Source organism: Marmota monax, unplaced genomic scaffold (assembly GCF_021218885.2).
Source record: "Marmota monax isolate L192 unplaced genomic scaffold, Marmota_monax_Labrador192_F-V1.1 WCK01_AAM20220418_F8-fsc00029, whole genome shotgun sequence".
In the NCBI taxonomy this organism is placed as follows: Eukaryota; Metazoa; Chordata; class Mammalia; order Rodentia; family Sciuridae; genus Marmota; species Marmota monax.
Genome location: NW_026693024.1, coordinates 11834359 through 11858887, shown reverse-complemented (window position 1 = coordinate 11858887; position 24529 = coordinate 11834359). Strand labels below are relative to the sequence as shown.

Sequence of the window (24529 nt, the reverse complement as noted above, 5' to 3'; positions counted from 1 at the left end):
TTCAAAACTGATTTCCATGGCGATTGTATTAATTAATTGTAGTATGACTCCACCAACAGTGCAGAAGTGTTCGTTTTCCTCCACATTCTCTCCGGCAGGCATTTGCATTGTTTGTATTTTTGATGGCTGCCATTCTGACTGGAGTGAGTTGAAATCTCAGTGTAGTTTTGATTTGCACTTCAACAATGTTGAATATTTTTTCATGTATGTATTGGCTCTTTGTATTTCTTATTTTGAGAAATTCTGTTTAATCCATGTGCCCATTTATTAATGGGGTTATTTGTTCCATGGTGTGAAGTTTTTGGAGCTCTTTACCTGTTCTAATCCTCTGTCAGAAGAGTTGCTTCCCACTCACATTCCTAATTGTTTCCTTTGCTGTGCAGAAACTTTTTAATTTGATGCTGTCTTATTTATTTATTAACTCTTGGCATTATTTCCTGAGTTTCAGGCTCCTATTGAGAAAATCATATGATGGAGTGTTGACCCTACATTTTCTTCTAGGAATTGCATCGTTTCTGATCCAATCCCAAGGTCTTTGATCCATTTTGAGCTGACTTTTGTGCAGGATGTGAGATAAGAGCCTAGTTTCATTCTTCTGCATATAAATAACCAGTTTTTCCCAACACCATTTGTTTAAAAGGCTGTCTTTTCTCCATGGTATATTTTTGGCACCTTTGTCAAGGATCAGATGACTGTAGATGTGTTTGTCTCATGCCTTCTATTCTGTACCATTGGTCTATGTGTCTATTTTTATGTCAGCACCATGCAGCTTTTGTTATTATAGTTCTGTAGTATAATTTGAAGTCAGATATTTTGATTCCTCCAGCATTGCTTTTTTATTTGTTTGATTTTTTTCTCTTTTTCAGTACCAGGGAATTGAACCCAGGGGCACTTAACCACTGAGCCAGATCCCCTTCCCTTTTTTATATTTTATTAGAGACAGGGTCTCACTGAGTTGCTTAGGGCCTCGCTAAGTTGCTGAGGCTGGCTTTGAACTCACAGTCCCTCTGCCTCTGCCTCCTGAGTCTCTGGGATTACAATGTGCACCAGCATGCTTCCAGCATTGTTTTTTTGGCTAATTACTTTGCTTATTCTGGGTCTTTTATTCTTCCAAATGAATTTTAGGACTGTTTTTTTTCCCCTAGTTCTATGAAGAATGTCATTAGTATTTTGATGCAGATTGCATTGAACCTAGAAATGTTTTAGAGGGACAATGCCCCTAATTATTCTTAGTACAAAATGGTTAAACTACAAGAAATATCAAATATTATCAGAATTCACGGAAACTATTACCAGGCCGCTGAGACTATGAATTGATTTAACCTTTTTGGAAAATGGCTTGGTATTTTCTACTAAGCTTGAAAATGTGCACATTTATCATCGAGCAATTCTATTCTCAAGTATACCCAAAATAGAATTAGATAAAGATCTCTGAAGCAGCATTATTAATCATGGTCTAGCACTAGAAACAACTCCATTGTCCATCAACATAAATATGGATGGGTAAACGCTGGTCTATCCATAAAATGGAATACCATGTAACAATGAAAATGATAAACTATAGCTATCGGCTTCAACAGAGATGAATTTCATGAACATGAGGCTGAGTTGAAAGCCAACACAAAAGAACACACATACTGTCAGCTCTGTTTATACCAAATTCAAAATAGAAAAAAGTGATTATATAAGAATGCAGACTTAGAGGGGTGACGTTTGCAGAAAAGCAAGGAAGAGAAGACCAGAAGTCAGGGTAGTTACCTTTCAGCAGACCCACCCCTGATGGAAAATTTAGGCAGGAAATTGCCACATTTATTAATGGTGTACCCATAAATATGCTCTTGGTACTATTGGATCATATAGAAATTAAAACCCTGTACTTGGTATTATATGCAATTAAATTTTTCTTTTCATTTTCATTTCATGTTTTTTTTCTGATTTCTATCATGGGCCATAAAATAAAATATTAATATCTGATGTTCTTCCATATAATAAAATTTCAGGATTTACTGGAGCATTAACCAAAAATAAATAAATAAATGTGCAACTTCAGGTAAAAGTACAAATGGAGAACTGCATATTATGGGCCTAAATATTTAAGAATTATCACTCATGCTAAGAAGCTGTTAAATAAAAGTGCTCCCTCCTCCTACCTGGACACTCACCTCTTCAGGGCACCTGGAAGGCCAGGTTGGGCCTCAGAACTCTTGGATCCCTTGGAGGTTCTTGCTGGAGTTTGTGACACAAGCAGTAATGTCCTTCAGGCCCAGGAATCCACCTTCACGTCCCATCCTACACCCCAAGGAAAATGTCCATGAAGACTTGGAAGTGGGTTTAGATCCATTTGAAGAGAGAACTCCCATATCCCAGTGCTTGGTGCATATCTATAGAGGGAGATATGGGGTTCAGGGGCGCACAGACTCCTCTCCCATGGAGAAGGTATGTGGCTAACAGACGGACAGAAGGTCCTAAGTCCAAGGCCTCAGCCAGGGTCCCCCTGGCATGGAGCTAAAGGCCTTGAAGGGAAAGAGAGAGATCGTATTGGAGGGAGCACTCAGAAAGCTTCTGGGGTCCAGAAGAAATCTGTGTCCTCACCTGGGTGGCAGCTACACTTACAGCATTTAGAGCCATTTCTCAATGCATGTTATATTTCCCAGGAAATAATTAATGAAATATATAAATTGTGCAAATGCCTGTGTGTGTGTGTGCACGCGTGCATGCACACCTGGGTGTTTCTTGGTGCTGTAGAAGATAGGATCCACAAACACAAATAAGTGCACTTACAAGTGCAGACATCTCAGACATTAAACTGCTTCCTGGTATGAGCACCTAGGGACAATGGACAGAGTGCTGGCTGGTGACAGCTACCCTCCTGCTGGTCCTCTGCTCCATCTGGGGTGAAGATGCTTGGGTAATTGTGCATGAATTCAGGCAGAGCAAATGAGTCATGGGCCCATGTCCTCTTGCCACTGAAAGGGCCTCAGAGGAAAATTCCTCTCCCTCCTCTTTGCCAAGATTATAAATACTATGTTTACCAAACCAAAATTACAGGAGACTCTTCCTATCTAGTAGAAGCAAAGGGAGAGCAACTCCCAATTACCCTCTGTTTGGAATGCAGTTCTAAGAAGGCTTCTTTTCCTTCTCATAGGGGCAGCTGGGTGGGTTCCTGAAACAGTTGGCTGAGCATCTACTATGTGCCAGACGTGGTCCTTATTTTTCTGCTCCACCACCCACTTAGTTTTGATTTTTCATTCTTAATAGGAAAATACTATTTTTACAAAGATTCGGATTACCCATATTCAAAAGGATTTCCATGTATCCCAAGTGGTTTAAAAATCAGGTTCATATATTCTAAGAATATACATTTCAATAATAGTTCATAAATTCACACACACACACACACACACACACCCCACTTCAAAACTGTGAGAAGATGAAATGGAAAGTAAAAATGGGCCAGTACAAGCCCACCAAAAGTCCAGTTGATTTTTCTTCTAAAAAAATAAAAAATAAGTTCTGGGCTTTCCACTTAAGCTATTTGAAAGTCACATTTCCAAAACACCAGTTTTCCTCCTTTCTGGAAACCATAAAAGCATATGATTCAAGTGACCTTGTGACTTGTGAGAGGTAGAATCAGGCACATTTGGTGTCTTCAAACTGATAAAAGCAGCAACATATTAAATTGGATTAAAGGGGCTAATGAGGCAGCAGGGACGAGAACAAGCTAAATCAATGACTAAAGCTATAGGTGGCAGCCAATGAGGGATCCCTCCTACCTGCACTAGTGATGAGGAACATCTGGAAGCACTCACCCCTCACTCGAGACTCAACCGAATGTCAACCATCTCCCTCTGTGCTGTAACTGAACCCATTGTATAATTGACCAGAGTAACGGTAGCATTTCATGGCGCTGTGTTTCTTTATTTTGCCCAACTTGACTCTGGGCTCTGTGAAAACAGGACCATACTTGATGCATCTTTGAAGCTGAAGCTCACATAGCCAAAGCGCCAACATGGTTTCCATATTGAATGGATGATGGGTTCCATTCATGAGTCTACGGATTTGGCTTTCATGACTGCTATGATGCAATCCTGAAATGACAAAAGGGTCTTTAACCCTTCCAGAGTTCACTCACCTTCCCCTTCCTAAATTCTGTTTTCAGGTTCGGTGAGCTGTGAGTTCCATAACATGAGACCCTGGCAGGAGCACATCACATGTTCTTCCAGCAGAGTTATGAAAAGGAGGAAGCTGGCCAACAGACGGATACACTGGAATTGTCCTCCTTGAGTTCCAGAACTCCATCATCCCTTGGGGGAAAATGTGGTCGAGGGTGAGTAGGGGCAGAAAAGGCATACATTTTCTGACCCCCCTTTTCTCTCAATGTGGACTAATTCTTCTAAAACAACAATATGAATGGTGTTCCATTGTCATATGAGATATGCAACTAATATTTTTTGGGGAAAAGTACATTAATTTTAGGCTGCGAGATTTTGCATTTGGTGAATTTTTAACATGGATAGGCTGATGGTCACAGGGAATCCCATTTCACCCACGAATCTCTGGGGAAGGCATCTTCTGGGATACTGGTAGCATATTACCCTTAGTACAGCCGGTGCCTGAGTGAGTCTGAAGCTATGCAGAGGCTGATCACCCAAATAAGGATTAGCCTGTCCTTGAGGCCTCATTTTTCTGCCAATAACCTTAAGCCACTGGACTTCCATTTTACCACTCCACAAGAAAATTGAGTTGGCCTGAGACAGAAGTTAGGGTTAGGAATAGTCAATTCCCCCATGTAACTAAGGTTTCCTAAAGATTTTATGAAAATTAAATGGAAAAATACATGTAATTGGATCTATTAAATGGTTTCCAAGGGAGGCAGGCATCACGACCTGATGAAGTAGCATTGGGAATCATGGAGGTCTGGATTTATGTCCTTTCTCTTACACTTGGTAGTAGGGTTGGCCATGACCCAGTTACTTAACCCTTTTGAATCTGTTTCTGCATTTATAAAATGGTGATAGGAAGATGGTTTAGAGGAGGAAATGAGAAAATGTACTTAAAGTAATGCACTCAAAAGAAAAAGTTTAATTCCTGTATGCATTGAGATCAATCATCCATTGTATGTATCACAGAGAGAAACAACCATCAATTACACACACACACACACACACACACAAACACCCAATTAACCCAGTAAAAAAAAATAGAAAAAAAATTAAAGTACTGAGAAGCCATGTCAATCTGGAGAAGGCTCTATCTTGCAGGAAAAAGGCTGTAAGTCAATATAATGATAAATATTTTCTTTAAACATTTTGATAAACAAGTAAAAGATTCCCCTGGAGTTAACTTTTTTTTAAAGTTCAATTCTCATATTCATTGTGATGTTTTAAGGTAAAATAATTGATCTCTTAAAAATCTCCTTCGGTCCTGGGATTCTGGGAAAAAATCTGTCACAGAATTGGAAGCTTCAGAGGTTTCAATCAAACCAAATCACTAATTCAAAGTGGAATTAATGACATTGATCTGTGACTCCCCAAGCCATTCAGCAAGAATATTCATTTCTTTGTGTCTCTAGTGAGACAAAATCATCTCTTCTCAGCCAGCTTTGCAAAGCAGACAAAAAACAGAACCCAAAAAGTCTTCTCTGCCGGAAGCCAGCGATGCATTCCGTCTGAGACCCCGCACTGAACACTAAGTTATTTCGAACACGTGTTGTTCTCAACTTTTGGTCCTGAAGATCTAAAAACCAGACAACTCCACCTCCTGAAATCTTCAGTGAGCTTTAGAATTATCTGTGAGCAGAGTGGAAATCTCCCTTGAGATCTGTAATTTCGGGACTTCTGCATATTTTCCCCTCATCATTGAACTTCATTTCCGTGTACACACACACACACACACACACACACACCCTACTAGGCTAAATAGAATGCAAATATCTGGCAGCTGTCATTATCACCTAATGAACATTAGTGCCTCCTAAGGATATATCTCTGATGTTTTGGGGGTAGGAGCAGCATATAGCTCAAGGACACATAATCGAAGCCATACTGCTTGACTCAAATGCCAGCCCTGAACAAGGCACTTAACTTCTCTGGGCCTCAGTTTCTTTACCCATAAAATGAGTATAAGAATAGCACCCACTTTAAGTGGTGATGATTAAATATGTAAATTATTTAGAATGTAATCCCCACCTACTAAGCCCTCCATCTATCCTTCTGATGACACCCTGAGTTCTATAAGAAGCACATGAGAAGTGCAGTTGGGGGTTGGGGCACAGCTCCTGGTAGAGCGCTTGCCTCTCATGTATAAGGTCCTGGGTTCCGTCCCTGGCAGCTCACAGAACTCACTAACAGGAAAAGACAGGAGAAGCAGGGTGTAGGGAAAGCCTGGTGGGAGACAGGCCTGGGAACCTGGTGCGGGGCTGCAGGTTACACTCGGTGGCTCTCCTGAGCTTCCTTAAGCTGCAGGTTCCTGGTTCCAGAGCAACACTGAAGATCCGCAGGTGTGGGCACTGCCAGGAATGATCCTTGGGGAAAAGTGCTTAGCTCATAAATTCTCTTAAAATTAAGCTCCCTGAAAAAACCCTCAGAGAATAAAAGCAAGCCCTAGGCCACTGTATAAATACAAGCAGGAGCAGAAGCGCGAAAGTGGCCCCCACACCTGCGGGGCCTCCTGAGGGCTGCAGAGGGGCGAGGCAGCCCACCGCTCCCACCTGAGTTGTTTGGTTTTGCCCATTTCCAGGGAGCGGCGGTTAAACATTGGCCAGGGCTGCACTGGCCGGGGTGGAGAGGCTGCCTCGGAGAGCCTGAAGGCTTTGAAGAAGAATCTTTTCAACTGCAAACCTGTTTCTTTGGCATTCTTACCCTTTCCCCTCCTCCTAGGGCAGGAAGCTGGCAGTTGGGCATTCTGTGTTTTGGTTTATCTGGAAAAAAAAAAATCAGCCAAATTGAACTCTTGCTTCACAGAGGACCAAAAACGTGTTGACTGAGATTTTGAAAATTTTACCCTCCCCGCCCACGAAATACAAGTTAAACACGGGTCCAGGTAGTCATCTACACTGTGAATTTACATCTTCCCTAGGTTTGTGGTCAGTGTCCTAAAAGGGAGGTGCCGTGAAGAGGGGTAATTCACAGATCCCCTAACCTCCCCTTGAAAATATGATTATTCTGATATCTTTTAAGGAATATGAAAACTCCACTTGGTGAAAATTTTCACTGTGCATCATCATATTTAAAAGATAGTTTAACTTGTTCAGATTTCTAGGTGGTTCCTTACGAGTAAAGATGAAAGAGTGGGGATCAAATGAAGAAGCACCCCTAAACCTGCCTGTATTTGTGTGCTCTGTACCGCAGCCTGGGTGGCTTGCACAACAGAAATCTATTTTCTTGCAGTTCTGGAGGCTGGAAGGCCAGGACCAAGGTGTTGGCAGGGTTATTTTCTCCTGAGGCCTCTCGCCACGGCTTTTAGATGCCATCTTGTCCCTGGTCTTCATGAGTTTTCCTGTCTGCCTGTGGCTGGGTTCTGATCTCTTTTCAGAAGGACACTAGTGATCTGGATGAGAGCCCAGCCTCATGGCCTCACTTTAGCTTGATTACTTCTGTAAAGACCTTGTCTCCAAATAAAGCCTCATTGTAAGGTGGCACGGGTGCAGACTTCAGCATGCAAACCGAAGGACATGGCCAATTCAGCCCGTCCCTCTGCCTAAACATGAGCCTAATGTATCCACAAGGGCAACTCGATTCAGTAACATCCCAGGTCACGTTCTGGGATAGAGACAGGAATGCAGGTGTTTTATGAAAAGTCCTCACTGTCAAGACAGCAAAATAAGCAGGATTAAATAGAGAGCAATGTCAACATTAAAATAAAGACCACAGCTAATCACAAGGGCCCTCTGGAGCTGAATGGTCCTTCAAGTTGTCCAGAATTGATATCAGGGGGCTGAGACATTATGCCCTACCTGGACCAGAAGGTGGGTGGGTGCAGCCCCAGGAGGAGGCACTAGGTACATGAAGCCGTTCTCCTCAGTCGGGGAATCTCTGTGGGTTGCTAGTTGCCAACCCTTCAGTGGCTGGCAGAGGGAACAGCTGCTCAGCCTGAAGTGGGGTCTCTGGTTGGCGCATCCCAGGTCCACTACAAGTAGGAAGTTTACCTACCCCCCGTGAATTTTCCCCGGGTGAAACATTATCTTCTTCAGAAATTTTCATAGCCTAAGGAATGAGAACAAATATTTGCAAATCAAACAGCTAATAAATGTTTAATATCCACAATTTGCAAGTACTCACACAACTCAGTAGCAAGAAAATAGCCTGAATTTTAAGATGGGCAAAATAGCTAAGAAAGACATCTCTCAAAAGAAGGCACTAGAGATGGTCAACAGGTGTATGAAAAGATGCTCAACGCCACTAATCATCAGGGAAATGCAAATTAGAGCCATCACGGGATATCACCCCACACCTGTTAGGAAGGGTTTTAGTCAAAAGATAGATGTGTGGGTGAGAATGTGCAGACAAGGGGCCCCTTCCCCGCACTATTAGTGGGAAAGTTAACGGGTACAGCCATTACGGAAAACTATGGAGGTTCCCCAAAAAAGTAAAAATGGAACTGCCACCACATGACCCAGAAACTCACTTCTGGGTATATATCCAAAGGAATTGAAATCTGTAGGTTAAAGAGATGTCTGTGCACCCATGTTCAGAGCAGCATTATCCGCAATTTAAACCATCTATGTGTCTGTGGATCCAGGAATAGATGAAGAAACTGTGGTATATATATATATATATATATATATATATATATATATATATACATACACATGCATAGGGTAGAATACTATTCAGCCTTTTTTAAAAAAGGATATATATATATATATATATATATATATATATATATATATCTCAAAAGGCCAGCATAAAATCATGTATAAACCTTACATGTACACAATTTTTATTTGCCAGTTATGCCTCAATAAAGCTGGAAGAAATTTCTTGTAAAGTCACTCAGTAGATGAGTGTAACCTATCACGAATCCTAAAATATTTGGCCTGACACCGGGCACACAGAAGAGTGGCCAGGTGGCAGGTCAGGCCACGTGGCTTAGTAGGAAATGTGTATGCTGTGGATTCAAAGAGAGTTGGATGCAAATCTCTGCCCTGCTCTTTTGTAATATTGCATACTCTCTTTGAACTTCTAGTTTCTCTTTTGGACGTCCATGTCCCTGGCAGCATTATCCACAATTTCCAGTTATCCTTATCTTTTGCAAAAGAAAGATAATCCCAAGTTTGTTGGACTGTTACAAGATTTAAACAAAAAAAATACCTTGACACTTAGAATCAAGCATCATGTCTACCTTGATGCCTCACACACACACACATACATAAGCATCCAAAAATACATTATTTCCCTTTCCTTCTTTCCAGCCTATAGTTCAGTGGTGGTAACTGGTTAAAACCAGAGAGAAATACAAGTTTTATTTCCTAATTTGAAGGTGAGTGCTTCATGAATCCTGTGTGCTCAGAGTCACCTCTAAAGTCTGCTTAAATACAAATTGCCCAATCTCAATGAATCCAACCAGAGGGTCTAGGGTGGGGCGCAGTGATGTATTATTTTAGCAGGTTCCAAGGGGATTTCTGATACTCAGAAAATCTTGAGGCTTCTTGCTTGAAGCTGTGGATGCTGATCTTGTAAGAGGACTCTTCTTACCAAAGCTGGGTTGCCCTGTGCTTAGCAGGTGCTTGAGGACATTTTCACCTTTCTCATTGTCATGAGCTTTGTGGATATGGATCACCACATCACATCGCATTGCAAAGACCTCTCCCTCTTCACAAGTACTGCATATTCCAAAACTAAAGCATGTGTAAATCATGTTAGCTGTAGAATCAAACCAATTCTCCTTTTCGACATGTAGTTTTATTGAGGTATAAATCAGCACTAAAGGGCAATGTAGTGCAGACAGGAGTTGGGGGATGCAGATCCCCTGGGCTTGTCTGGAAAATGAGGAGCATATTCAAAGATGAAGTACCCTGCAGGTGTCAGAGTGGTTGGGCCTGCAAAGAGGCGCGTCTGGAGGGAGACCTCACAGTCTCGTTTTAATCAAGGACAGTGGACTCCTCCAGATGGGATTGCTGACGGCTCTCTGTGTTTGTTTATGGGTCACAAAGTCCAGCTGTATTGCAGTCTGCCAAGAAGACACTGACCAATGTCCCCAAAGTAAACAGGAGCTGCAATGCAGAAAGTGACCCCAAAGCTCAGACGGGCTTTCCTGTTCCTGCCAGACACTTTTTCTGATTGGACACTGGGTCAGTGGCTTTTCACTGTCTTCTGTGGTTTTCTTTTCCCACAACTAGGCTCCATTTATTCTAAAATATGCAGCTTTGGAGTTTGCTTGAAAATGGTGCTTTTACTCAGTAAAAATAAAGTGAAGATGAAAACTCTATCCGTGGGAATCCGGTCTGCAAAAGATGAAAGTAAGAGCGTCACAGAAACAATCTACTCTCCCCCGATGATCAATAGCCACCCAGACCTCACCGCTTTCCATACCACGGTGAAAAAAATTCTGGAAGCAGTGCAACAAAAACCTGGGGGGAGACTTCACAGTCTCATTTTAATCAAGGACAGTGGACTCCTCCAGATGGGATGGCTGAGATCCCTCGGGTGACCTTTGCTTGCCAACACCACCCAGATATCACAAAGGCAGAGCTGATCTTTGGTCCTCAGACCTATTCTGAGTGCTCTTATTGAGATGTTCATTATTGTTTCTCCACAATTTGCTTTGTTCTCTTTAAAAACTATCTCTTCAGTTTTGACGGGGTAGTATAACCCACACAAACTCACCATTACATTAAAAAGAAGTATGCGTCCCCTGTCCTTTAAGTATTATCCAGAGCCCTCTCAGTTTTCCACCAGCTCATTTTAGAGAAGCATCTTTGAGTATATAGTTGATATCTAGTTCTTCTTGCCCATGTTCTAATCTCTTTCTACCTCTGTCCTGTATTGTGCCATTTGTTAAATACACCGAATCTCAGAACTGGTAGCCATGTTAGTCAGGATAGTGCCACAGTAAGCTGCAGTAACAAGTAAGCCCTATAATCTCAGTGGCTCTACGTAATACAAGTGAGTTCTCCCCTGTGGAACAGCCCATCACTCCCCTGGGTAGTTATCCTCAGGAATCTGGGTTTCTTCCATCCTGTGGCTCCAGCGTCTCTGAGTCCTTCACTTCCAGCAGTGTAAGTGAGAAAGGTGTGGGACATTTTAGGGAGCAGGCTGGAAAGTGGAGTAAATCATGCACCCCAGCATTCACTTGGCCAGAACTCAGTTAGATGATCAACCAAAACTCAAGAAGGCAGAGAAATGCAGAGAGAGTACACAGGTGACAACACTGTCCACCTCAGAGAGAATTTAAAGGCCATTTTCTTTCAACTTCTTTAAGATTTTTTGGTTGAGGCAACTGAGACCCAGAGAACATACAAGTTTCACACAGCTAACCAGAGACAGCTCAGCTCACTGGTATTTGCCAAGGACCCTCTTACCCATTCCTATTGATTCTTATTAATGTATAAAAGCATTTATAAAGTGCCAAATATAATTGGAGATTTATTTCCAGACCTTTCTACCCAGGACTCCAGGATGAGGAAGGACATGACCACCCTGTTCTGAAGCCCACAGTTCCAGGGCAGCGCCTTTGGGTCTGAGAGCTGGGCCCAGGAGAGGGCTTCAGGGAACAAGGGCCAGTAGCAAACCCTAATTATGGGAAATGCTTCTTGGCTCCTAAGGGATATAAAATTACTTTGGGGAAAGGCAAGAAAAACAGAAACAGAATACCCTGTGATGTTTAATTCAGAGGCCCAACGTCACTTACGGAGCCTTGTATTCTGTACTTGATTCTGTCAAGATAACTTTTAGAGGATGGAGACGGAGCTGGTGGGTTAAGAAGTTCTGGATGGTGTCAGCCTGCTTTGCGGCCACCGGGTTGGCTCACAGACAATGAGTCTTGAAGGCTTGTCCTCAGTTGTGAGAAGGAACAGAGGCTCAGAAAATCCCAGATAAAGCTGAGGAAGTGGGCACAGGCAAGCGGGGTCTCCATAGGGGATGCTAAAAGCTGTCTGGGGAGGGTAAGGTTTCACCAGTGGAGACCACTCCTTTGCAGTTTAGAAACTCTGCATACAGTTTTGCACCACCTCTGTCTAGCTCAGTGTTAGCTGGGCAGTGGTTACATACCTATCTTTTAAAATCCTGACTTTACCATCACAGACTTTATATATGAACAGGATCTTTTTCCTGAATTTTCATCTAGAAATCTGGCCTGGACTAGTTGAAGACTGTGTGTTAGTGTTCCTGTTTTTAAGGAGCGAGGATAAATATTTTAATACTCTGACCCACCCACTCATAACAGCTAGGAAGGGAAAATAAATAAAAATAGCATCTGCCACTTGGCCACAAAGTATGCTATTGATTTAACCTATACGGTTTTTTTTAACCACACAAAATTTAATAATAATAGAAAATAAGTTTATAGCAGTGCCAGAATTAATTGCTTGATTTAGCTGCCCCTGCTCCCCCCATCAAAAAAAAATCACAATCCCTAGATTTTATGGTTCATATATGCAAGAAATGATAAAACTACAGAAGTCAATGACAGGTGCCTTCGTTTTTTAGTTTTCCTCTTAGTCTCTTCTTCCCTGTCTTTAAAAAAATGTGCTTATCCTTGTCAATTGTAGAACTGCTGTGCCCATTTGATTGGCAGCCATTGAAGCCAATAAGATGAATGGATTTGCTGCACCTGGATTAGGTTATGGCAAAGCCTGGGCTCAAATCAGTGGTCAGTAGGGACAGCAGGAGGGGGAAGCAGGTCAGTTAGACACCTCCAAAAAGAATCAAGAAGAGGTGACTTTTAGACTTAAACTCATAAATACATACACACTGGTAAAACAAAATGAATACAGTTAGCCTGCTATGAAAATCATCCATCTATACCTAAAAGAGAGTTTAGTGCAAAGCACCCCAAACTTCAGTCCTACTGATCTGGGGTGCAGTCATAAGGCGGAATGTGGTCGCAAGTCAGTGAGCGAAAATCCAGGTGGCTGCCTGACTGCATGAAATTGGTGTGAACAGGAGCTGGTTATCAAGAAAGCAAGAAAAAGAGAGAACCGGAAGGTCATAGAGGCCTTCTGGATGGCAGAACCCATCCTCCTGAAAGGAGCTGGGAAAGACACAGTCTTAACAATGTGGACCAAAGCATGATGGTTCCCGTGATAGAATATTGAACCCCAATTGTGGGCAAGAGTGCCTGATCATTGACAACAGCATTTCAAGGTGTGTTAGCAGCCCCTGTTCTGATTCTGTCAGGGCGCGCGGAGCGACTTTGTGATAATTTGCTTCCTTTTGGAGTCAGCCCATTGTCAGAGCTGCCTCAAAGCATTCTGGTCCACTTCAGTTGTACTTATTATTTTAAAATTAGTATAAATCTATCAAATGCTGTGCACTGGTTCTACTCTAAACATGCCGACAAAGTCACTAACAGATCTTGGGCCATGGTATACTCTTCCAGGTAAATGCCACTTCATGACAGGCACCTGGGGCAGGCAGAAGTTTGCCCACAAGGCCTCTGCCCTCACTCTGCCCATCTTGAACTGCTGCTGAACCAGCCCTGGGTTATTTTGACTGGGCCATAAAGAAAGTTAAGATCAGGTTGTTCTAATAATGCGACTGCCTTTAGTGGACAATTGCCATATTGTAGGCCAGACGTGGTCTGCAGAATGAATTTCAGCAGGCCACGCACGTTATTCAATTGTATCCAGGACCCTGCCACGGACAGCTTCATCAGAGATACTAAGAGTCGACAGGATAATGTTTTCCAGGCTTTTACACACATTCTCCAGTTGCAGTAATTGTTAGGTGATAAATAAGGTGACAGCTCATTACCTAATTCAGCTTCCAGAGCGGGGAAGGTTAAACTGCACCTCTCACCTGCTGGGTGACAAGTTAGCATCTTAGCCTTGTCCCTTCTCCACGTTCTACCCTCAGCTCCCACTCTGTCTGGAATCTTGTGTATTTTAGGCATTGGGTTTCACGCAAACCCTGTTGAAGTGAGAAATGGAGTCAAAAGGATAATTACACAAGTTCATGTAGGAATATGTCAGATGGTAAAAAGAGGGCAATGGGTATTGGTGAAAGCATATGATCTAATATACACGATGGAAGACTATTTAACCATGACAAAGAATGAAATCCTGTCATTTGCACAACGTGGATAGAACTGGAGGACCTTATGTTAAGTGAAGTAAGTCGGGCAGAGGAAGACAAGTTCTCCCTTACATGGGGAAGCTAAAATGTTGATCTCCTGTAAGCAGAGAACAGTGGTTACCATAATCTGAGAAAGGTATGGGGAAGGGAGAGGTGGAGAGAGGGTCGTTAGTGGGTATACAGGGGTGTAACTGGATAAGAGGGCTAACTTCTAATGTTTATAGAACAGTAGGAAACTAGGGTTGAAAACAGCTACTTGTGTATTTCAAAATAGCTAGTAGGGAGGATTTCTAATGTTTCCAATACAAAGAAAGGATAAATGTCCGAGGCAATAGATCTGCCAGTTATCCAGTCTGATCATCACACATTATATCCATGTATCGAAATGTCACACTGCACCCCATAAATATGGGCAAGTATATGTAAATTTAAAATAGAAAATGTTTTGCAAATATTACCTAAAAACCCAAGAGCAAGATCACTAATCTCTAAGAGCTTTTTATTTGTGTTTTTTGGCCTACGTGTCCAAAAAGGATTTCTGTACTTTGTGTCCTTGTGTCAACTTGTCACACACACACATAAACCTGTTTCCTTAAACATTAACAACATGGTTTTCTTCAAACAGCTTTATGGAAGCATAATTGACGTATAATATTCTACATGTATATTGACAATGTGGAGAAGAGAGAGAAAGGGAGAGAGAGAGAGAGAGAGAGAGAGAGAGAGAGAGAGAGATCTGTGAAACTATTACAAAAAACAGGATAGTGGCTCTATCCATCACCTCCCAGAGTTTCCTCAAGTCCTGCTATAACCCCACTCCTGCCCCTTCCTACCCATGTCCTCATCCCTAGGTTAACATCCATCTGCTTTCTATCACTGTGATTACTTTGGATTTCCCAGAACATTATATCAACCATGCGTAACTATTTTGGCCTTTTTGCTCTGAAGGCTTACTTTGATTGTCATTACCCTGAGAGCATCAAGGGGCTGTTCCTTCTCACTGTTGTTCAGTAGGATTCCTTGTAGGATGGGCGGTGGTGTGTTTAGCCCTTCATCTCTGATGGACACTTGGGTTAGTCACAGTGATGGGCAGCCAGAAACACAGCTCCGTGGCATTGGTGTTAAAGTGTTGGTGTGGACATACACTTTCTTTTATCTTGGGTAAAATGCCTAGGAACAGGTGACCGGGTACCATGGCAGATGCACGCTTAGCAATCTGAGAACTGCTAACTATGGCCCCATTCACACATGTGGGAGTTCCAGTTCCTCCATCCCTGCCCACACTCGCCATATTGGATCCTGTGTCCCATTTCAGCCATTCTCAGGGGTGCAGTGGTACCTTCAGTGGTTTGCTGTGCATGTCCCTGGGGACTAACGGTGTCCCCGAGTGTTCATCTATCCTCTGCACACCCTCTTTCATAAAATGTCTGCTGCAAACATTCTGCCCACTTTTAAGTGAATCGTTTGTTTCCATATCATCAAGTTTTGCATTTCTTTTCTGTTCTGGAGATGACCTCTTTGTTAAGTTTACCTAGTGTGATCGTTTTCCTCCGGCATCTGCCTTGTCTTGTCATTCTGTTGACAGAGTCTCCTGAGGAGCAAATGTTTGGGATGAAATTCTATTTATTAACTTATTGTTTTATTGTGCTTTTGGTGTGAGATCCAGGAAATCTTTGCCTAATCCAAGGCCACCCACGTTTTCTCTGATATTTTGAGCTCTGGGTTTCACCTGTATCTCTGATCCCATTTTGAGTTAGTATTTATACGATGGAAGCTAAATATTGGAGCTTATGCTTTTATAGATGGAGAACACAGGTACCAGTGCCCTTGGTTGAAGACTCTGCTTCTACACTACATTTTATTTGCACCTTTGCAAAATCAGTTGTATCTGTATGTGTTGATCTGTTGAGCTATTTCTATATAAAATCTCACACTGTTTAGATTAGAGTTTTGCAAGTCTTTGAAATTTTGTAGTATGGATCGTTCAGGTTTGTTCTTTTACAGAATATTTGGCTTTTTACTTCTTTGCCTTATTTGTGCCTGATCTTTAGGTTCTTTGTGTTTCCAAGTGAAATTCAAAATCAGTTTCTCAATTTCTACCAAAAAAAAAATCCTATTATGATTTTGGCTGGGCAGATGTTGAATCTACAAGTCAGTTCAAGGAGACTGACATCTTAACAATATTGAGTTTTCTGATCCATGAACATATTGCGTCTTCTCATTTGTTTGTCTTCTTTAATTTCTGTAGCAACATTTTAAAGTTTTCAGTGTACAGGGAAGAGCCAGCCGTCATGAGTCTGAGAGAATGAAGGAGAACCCTCAATCTCCCCATTAAGACTGATGAGCTGTATATGTCTCCTACAGCAACCCAGAACAGGAACGCTATGTAGGGGACCACTTCCCAGAGCCATGAGCACAGGGTGCAGGAGGAGCACATGCAGCTTAGCATGTGGAGTCAGACTGCCTGGGTTCAATTCTCTGTGGCCACACCCAGATGAGGGGCCTTGGGAAGTTCAGATTCACCCCAGAACTCAGTTTTCTAATCAGCAAAATACAGAATATACTGTATGGCATTCCTCATAACTTCACAGGGTTACAATAGCTCTTTAAGCACAGAGCTATTTTTTTGTCATATAAAATGCAACTGATAAACATTAGCAATGGCTGTTGATTTTATTAAGTACTTGAAATAGCATCTGGAACATAGTAGGCATGCAAAAAAGAAGAAGGGGTGGGGGGGAAGCAGTATTGTTAGCTTCCAGAGAGAGCAGACTGGGCCACCTCAGGCATACCTCTCGTCTATTTTGACACTATTCCAGGTTGAGCTGAATTTGCTGGAAGGAGCTATATTCTTAAAAGGCCTAACTTGGATACAGAAGACTCTGTGTTGGATTCTGCATTTTAAGGCTCTGTATTGGAGATGTCTGTGTAGGATCTCACCACAAGAGGCAAATCTCCATGTTTACCTTCACTGTTAGCTTTCTTTAATCTCTGCCTGGCCTGTCTGAGGGTCTAATGGTCTGAAGAAGGTGTATGAATCCTTTGCTCCTGAGATCCTTAGAAATCTGACTCTTAGGAGGACATTTCCACCCTACTCCTGGGGCTTGTACCAGAGAGGCCTCCCTCTGCACACTGAAGCTGGTGGCACAGAGGACCCTAAGCTGGGCCACCTGATAGGAGCTGAGACCTTTGGCTGGGAGCCACAGCCAGCCCTGAGCTCTTTGCAGGAGTGAGAGCAGAGGAGGGTAAGCACCTGACTTCACCTCCCTCCCTCCAGCTGCACACCAGCGCGAGGGAGCCCCTCAGTGCAGCACCTGCAGGTCAGACTCTGGAGAGAAGGAGGTGAAGATCGTTCTGGAGGAGTAACGAGGAGTCACCAAGCCCACCTTGTAAAAAGGCAGGCCTCACCCACGGCCATTCATGTCACCCTGAGACAACTCGGACTTCTGGAAAGTTCCTGGTGAACCGGGGGTCAATGCAGGACAGGTCTAATCCCTTACCTACATGACAAGGCTTTAGATAAAGGACAAGATCCCACTCATCTCCAGCCCAGTGCTGGGGAGAGAGTCGTTGAAATGTCTGTTTATTTCCTCAGCCCCAATGTGCAAAGGAGACTCAAGGTTCAGGTCTCCATATGTCTTCCTTTCAGTATGGTGGTTTTCAACTGGAGGTGGTGGCTTTATACCCCAGGAGATGTTGACACTGTCTGGAGGCGTCTGTCATTGTCACCTCTTGAGGAGGAGAGGTCTAGTTGGTAGACACCAAATGGATGCTGCCAGACATCTTATCATGAATAGGACAGTCTCCGCCACAGGGAATGATCCAGTCCCAAATCCCAATAATGCCAAGGTCAAGGTACCTTCCCAGGAGCCCACTCCAAGGCTCCACCCACATACTCAGCTGAAAGGTTTGATTTTGGGGTGACCTAACTCAAAACATTCTTGATCCTTTGAGAACAGGAAGTGAAGGAATTCTCAGAAGTGGCATTTCAGGGTCAGGGGAGTGAAAGGGGGCAAGCTCTTTGTTTGGACTGGGCATGGTGGTTATTGGATTTCCCCTTGCCCAACGCCCTGGCTTTGGAGCTAATGGTGGTTGAGGAGGGAGCAGCCCCGACTGGTGGCTCTGGGACCACTGTCACATCACCGCATCAGTGTCTTGCAATCAAGCATATAAACAAGAAGCCAACCATGAGAATCAGAAGACAGAAATGAGACCAGATCCCTGGAACCCCGCAGCCCCATCCAAAAGGAACAACCAACAACAACCGCTAGGGGACCGTGCCCACGTCTGGGACTCGCAGAGCCTTGTTTGCCTGGTGCTGGGGACCGTTTGCAAGAGTCCAATCCACCAGCTTATCCTGTGCCTTTGCCGTGGTCTGCAGCCTTGCCTGTCTGTCCAAGCAGCTGTATTAGGACCAAAAACTATGGAAATGTCATCTGTGGCCACGGATCAAGAGCGGCTGAACTTTGGTTCTGCTGAAGGTCAGCTAGTGTAACTATTTGGATAAATATTTGCTACCACAGGACAATTCATCATTTATTTGGCATCTAGAGATCCACTGGAAACTTTGTATTTGAAGTGAACCTTCCAGACACCTCAAGTTTACCCTACTCAAGGAGGACCCTGATGATCTTCCGGGGAGAGAGAAACTTTCTATTTGAAGTGACTCAGGACAATGAGTATCATGTAAAAATAAAGTCGTAAGTTATCCACAGACCTAGGAGCAACTTGCTCAGGAACTCAGTGAAGCCAGATCATAACAGTTGGTTTTTATTTTGGGTTTGGGTTATGTCTTTCAGTTCTTGTCCACTCTCATGTCTCATCTTTATCCTCCCTTCAGCTGTCACTCTCCTTACATCAACAGGCCTGACCTCTGTCATCTCTGCCTCCTGGTAATCGGTGCCTTGGGAGCAACAAACTGAAATCTCCTAGAAACTTAAAATATATATATATATATATATATATATTGGTGCCTGGGTCCCATCTAGTGATTTCACTAGTCTGGGGTAAGGCCTGGGCTCTGGGACAGTTTACCACCACCATCCCCACAGCCCCCCAAGATGATCCTACTGTGCAGTTGAGGCTGAGAACCACTGGAAAAGGACAGCGGATATCTTCTCTGTTACAAATTGTGCATAAAATAAGAGTTAACGCAATCTCAGAAGTTTTCCTACAATTAGCGTGTGAACTTTGGGGCATGTTTTAGATCTCTTTGGGTCTTCCTTTCTTGTTCCTTCTGTGTTCTAGGGATGTGACTTCAAGCTAGGAAAGAGGCAGAACCGATCAGGGGTTAGGTGCTTGGAGTCTAGAGCTCAGTGGCCTAGGTTCAAACCTTGACTCTGCCACTTACTATGTGACCGTGGACAAGTGTCTTAACCCTTCTGTGTCTCAGCCTCATCAGGAAAGTATTAGAAGCATTAAACGGGTTAGTGTAAAGCATGAGGGCCTAGGGGATGTCCAGGAACAGAATTTGCTGCTGGAGTTAAGGTGGAGAGACAGGTGTGTACAGGGATAAGACCACAATCCAGGGGTGTCATGGGACACAGAGACTGGCGACAGTGGGAAGCTGTGTCTGGTCTACACTGGAAAGAGAAGAAATAGTGTTTAACTCAGCAAAAACTGGGATGGTGGAGAGATGCAGCAGCTGCCAAGATAAGGAGCAGCAGCAGAGAGGGTACAGGGCGAGATGCCCAGCCTCCCTCGTTCCAGCCTCCCTCGTTCCAACCAACCTCCAACCTCGCACTGCAGCCTCCACTGCTGAACCCAAGGAGGAGCCAGGGAAACAGCCCTCAGGGGCAGCCTCTTGGGGCACAGAGCAAAGCAGAGAAAGCCAAGAATGAATTGAGTGGGTGGGGGGCAAACAGAATAACCAGCACAATGGGCTGTTCTTAATGATTCCCCAGGGCCGGGAAGTCACCAGAAAAAGCCCCAGTTGCCCTGGGGTGGGCCACCTGCGCAGCTTTGGGCAGTGGAATTTAAGAGAGCTGTCCCTAAAGCCACATTCATTCTGGGAGAAAGGTGCCTCCCCCGCAGACCTTTAGCACCAAACTGAGAGGGCTCGGCACAGCTGTGTGCAAAGGTTCGGCGTTTTGAAAACTGTCAAGGGCTCTGTGGGTCCTGGGGGGTCTGGGGAGAGCGCCGCATGGCTATGGACCAGCTCCTGCTTCTCTGGAGCCCTCTGCTCACCTGCTCCCGGGTCTCCTTCCACCCTCGACACCCCCACCCCCACCCCCACCCCACACAGCACACCCCAGACCTCCAAGCTGTGCTAGTGGAAACTCATTCCTGAGCCTGACCTGCGGCAGCTCTGGAATGTCCTCCTCTGTGGCTTCCCCGCCCCCAAATGCCACCTCTGTCTTTTCACTCATGAATGCTGACCTTTGGGTCCAGTAGAGTCTTTAGTCTTCCAACCTCCCACCAGCTCTGAGCAGCCATTCTTGCCTGTGCTGCCATTTGCCCTACAAAGCCACGCTCCAAATCTCAGCACCTGTCAAGTACTGAGTGGCATAAGCAGAGGCAGAAGCCCTTCTTCCAGAAGCTTCCATGCTAAGCATAAGGGGTGAGAGAAGGTGCTCAGCGTGACAGGTGGCTTTTCCAGTAGACACCTATGCAACCGGCCAGCCCCTCTGCAGGTTTTGCCATGGTGCTGTGTGACAAGCAAACATCATTACTCTCAGATTCGTGCCCAGGCGCATCAGACCTGTCTCTTTCTGTGCAGATACAGACACTTGGTTGCATGGGAAACCCTGCAGTGACCCTGTCTTCATTTCTGACATTAGGGATTTTTCCACATCAAATACCAGGTATTTCTTTACAGATTTAATTAACTGTTCTTCCTGTTAGCTCAACATGTTCCATCCAAAGTTCTTCAGACCCATGCCCACTGCCATAAACACAGTGCTGTGTGACAGCCCTATTCTTTTGTGTTGTCCTGGGAAGCCCAGCAATCACTGGGGTGGGTTTCTGGGTAAAGAAGGATAGACCCGCTGGGTGCTGTGGCGCACACCTGTAATCCCAGCGCTTGGGGAGCTGAGGCAGGAGGATCTCGAGTTCAAATCCAGCCTCAGCAAAAGCGAGGTGCTAAGCAACTCAATGAGACCCTGACTCTAAATAAAATACAAAATAAGGCTGGGTATGTGGGCTCAGTGGTCAAGTGCCCCTGAGTTCAATTCCCAGTGCCAAAAAAATAAGAGAAAATGGACCCACTTCTCTTCCTTCTTAGTACCTTGGTGATTTAAGCATCATAATCAGATAACCAAGGCTCCCAGGAGGAGCTCGGGACTACAGCTAAAGGACTTCTGGGGAGATCTGATGAGAGAGGGCTTTAACCACTGATTTGGGTTGGAGTTGTGCCAAAAGCTCACTCATAGCCACAGCAGAACCCACCAACCACCCACGCCCTGCAGATCCCTGTGCTGAGCCTAGAAACTTACATTTTAAATAAGGAGAGCACATGCACACGTGCACACGCACACACACACACACACACACACTCACACACACACACCAGTAATGCAGGGAAGCATAGGATAAATGCCAAGTGAGTGGGACATAAATAATAATAGATTGTGTTTTAAAGAATCTGACATTTCCCTTAATCAAGATTCATTTCCTATGCAGGTGATTTCCATTGCAGTTGGTCTCGGTGGGGGTTTTACAAGATTTCTTAATCTATCTCTATTTCCATATGTATAATTTGGGTGGCTGAAAGATTTCTCTGACCTCCAGATCTCGTGTACTTCTCGACGTTTTGAATTTATGAGGTATCCACAAATCCACAAGGACCCGCTCATGTCTGAAGTGAAGTCTGCTTATGACTACAGTATTTTGAAATAGAAATTCTCTCCAACTTTCTCCTGTTCGGGCTGGTTGAAGTGGGTGCTTCCTGTCTTCGGTTCTCATTTTCTTCAGGGTGGGTGCTACTTCAGCCAAGTCAGTGACTAGGAGAACACCCTCCCCCTTGGGTCACCTGTGTCACTAGAAAAGAAAGAGCAAAACCTGATGAACAATTCTGAAGAACGTCTCTGCTTCCACCTTGTTCCAACGAACACGAATGCAAGTCAACCGTGAACTTGACACAGTGACACCTGTTAGGTTGCCTGCCTCTCTGTCCTTGTTTCTGTCCCCGCATATTTGATGAGTGCTGAACTTGCTGCCTGTGGTCATGTCTGCCACCTCCATAACCGTGTACTCACAAGAACAGACAGTTCTTGTGTCTCATCTTCTTTTTTGCAAAAAAAAAAAATATATTTATCTGTTTAATTAACTTTGATTGACAAGTAGAAATTATATATATATATATATATATATATATATATATATATATATGGTATACAACATGATGCTTTGAAATACATAGGTGTTGTGGAAGGGTTAAGTCAACTTAATTAACATATCTGTGACCTCACATTATCATACCGATCAATTTTTGTGATGAGGGCTCAACACCTACCCCCTTGAGCAAATTCCCAGTATTCCATATTTTGGTGTTAACCATGGTCACTAGATGTACAAGGCATCTTGGAACTTCTTCCTCTCATTTTGTATTCTCTTTACCAATATTTCTCCATTCCCCCATCCCCAGCCTCTGGTAAGCCCCCTTCTATTCTCTGATTTTTCAGATTCTAAATATAAGTGAGATCGTGTGATTTGTCTTTCTGTGCCAGTTTATTTCACTTAGCCTAGTGTCCCTCAGGTTCATCTGTGTTTTCACAGATGACAGAATTCCCTTCTTTTCTAAGGATGAGTAATATCCCATTTGTGTGTGTATGCCACATTTATGGATTCATTTACCCATGGACACTTAGTTGACTTCCATAGCCTATCTGTTGTGAATGATGCTGCAGTGAACGGGGCGGGGAGGGGGGGGGGAGGAACAGGTATCTTTTTGGTATGCTGAATGCATTTCCTTCTGATAAGCACCCCCTGGTGGGGTTATCAGACCCCATGTTTAATGGCTGAGGACGCTCCATGCTGTTCTCTATGCAATGGTACCGGTTTACATTCCTGAGGGCGCTGTTCAAGGGTTTCCTTTCTCAGCATCATCTCCAGTAACTGCTGTTTCTTCTCTTTTTGATAGCAGCCACTCTGACTGGCATAGAATAGGAGCATCAGGATATGGTAGGCCTTGCTCGGCCTGGCATTACTCACATGGAGCTGGTGATCTGTGCCCAGCAGGCCCAGGGACGGGTGGAATAACAAGTCGATCAAGTGGCTGATTAATGGGAAATCAGAGGCATGAATCGTCCCAGAGAGCACGGACAGACTGGGAATAATTGCAAGAAAGTGGGGGCTCTCTCCAGTGCCTAGAACATTCCCTGGTATAGGGCCCAGCTTGTGGCACCAGCTGCAGTCACTGCACCTAGGAACATCAGTGATGGGTGAGACTTGACTGGGTGTCCCTTCCAGGTCTGAGGAGGGAGCCCAGGTGACCCTCAGAACATATGACTCGGTCATTCCCTGACCACAGAACAGCCCAGGGGACCAGATGGCTTAACCCTGTCCCATATCCTTGATTATAAATACCCAATAAATACCAGTTACTCCCACAAAACTCAGAGGCAGAAATAGGTGCAAACTGGGGTTGTTCAAATTAAACAATAATAACAAATTCAAACCTGGTTCTCAGACTTGATTCAGAGAGAGGTAAAAGAAGAATCTGGTCTCAAAAGAATGATTTGCTTTTGCCTAGGAATTATTTCCAGAAAACCGTCAAGGATCATAACCCCCACCGTGTTTTCTGACTGCACTGGAGCCCCTGGCTGCAAGCCATCATTAGACAGGGGAAAAAGTGCCTTTGGCTCCTGAAGTATGTTCATGAGGGCAGCATCTCTTGGCTCCCCTTGGAAAAGGCTAAGGAAAAAGAAACTGATCACACAGAAGAAGTGGGGCCCTTCGTGTATGTATTCACCCCCACAGTTACTTTCTCAAATCACGACACCTGAGTCACCCACAGGGAGGTGACACTGTCTGGCTGGACAGGCTCATAGTGAGTGCACTGAGAAGAACTCAGTGGGACCCCGAAGGTCAGCGGGTGTCCATTTCTGCCTTCAGTTGTAAGAACAATGCCTCGGGTAATTTGGATGGTGATAACATTGACTCAAAACCTTCAAATAAATGCAGTCATTCTGAGTCACTAGCAGGACGGGCTCTGCCAGCAGGAGAGAGAGAGCAGCGGGTTTGGCCACAGGCGGATGCTGCATTGAGGGCTGAGTGAGCAAATAGACACATGGGTGATCCCAGTGCCCTTCATCCGGTAGCCTCCCCAGAAGACAAATGTACTTGTTGCAATCCAG

The 24529-nt window shown here is 44.1% G+C and overlaps 1 protein-coding gene and 1 long non-coding RNA gene across 2 annotated transcripts in view; one reads left to right on the top strand and one right to left on the bottom strand.

Annotated features, from left to right (window-relative positions):
• Window positions 1-2159: 2159 nt before the first annotated feature.
• LOC131424506 (uncharacterized) lies at window positions 2160-8332 on the bottom strand. Its single transcript, XR_009227652.1, has 4 exons — window positions 8151-8332; window positions 6861-6919; window positions 4133-4304; window positions 2160-2289 (listed from the first exon to the last, which is right to left on the bottom strand). It is a non-coding gene; the product is annotated as an uncharacterized LOC131424506 (long non-coding RNA).
• The window catches only part of Nedd9 (neural precursor cell expressed, developmentally down-regulated 9), a 104407-nt gene continuing 84072 nt past the window's right edge, over window positions 4195-24529 (top strand). Inside the window, exon 1 of the mRNA XM_046453451.2 lies at window positions 4195-4327. Coding sequence (XP_046309407.1) covers window positions 4316-4327 — 12 coding nt within the window. The 5' untranslated portion in view covers window positions 4195-4315. The remainder of the gene's footprint in view (window positions 4328-24529) is intronic.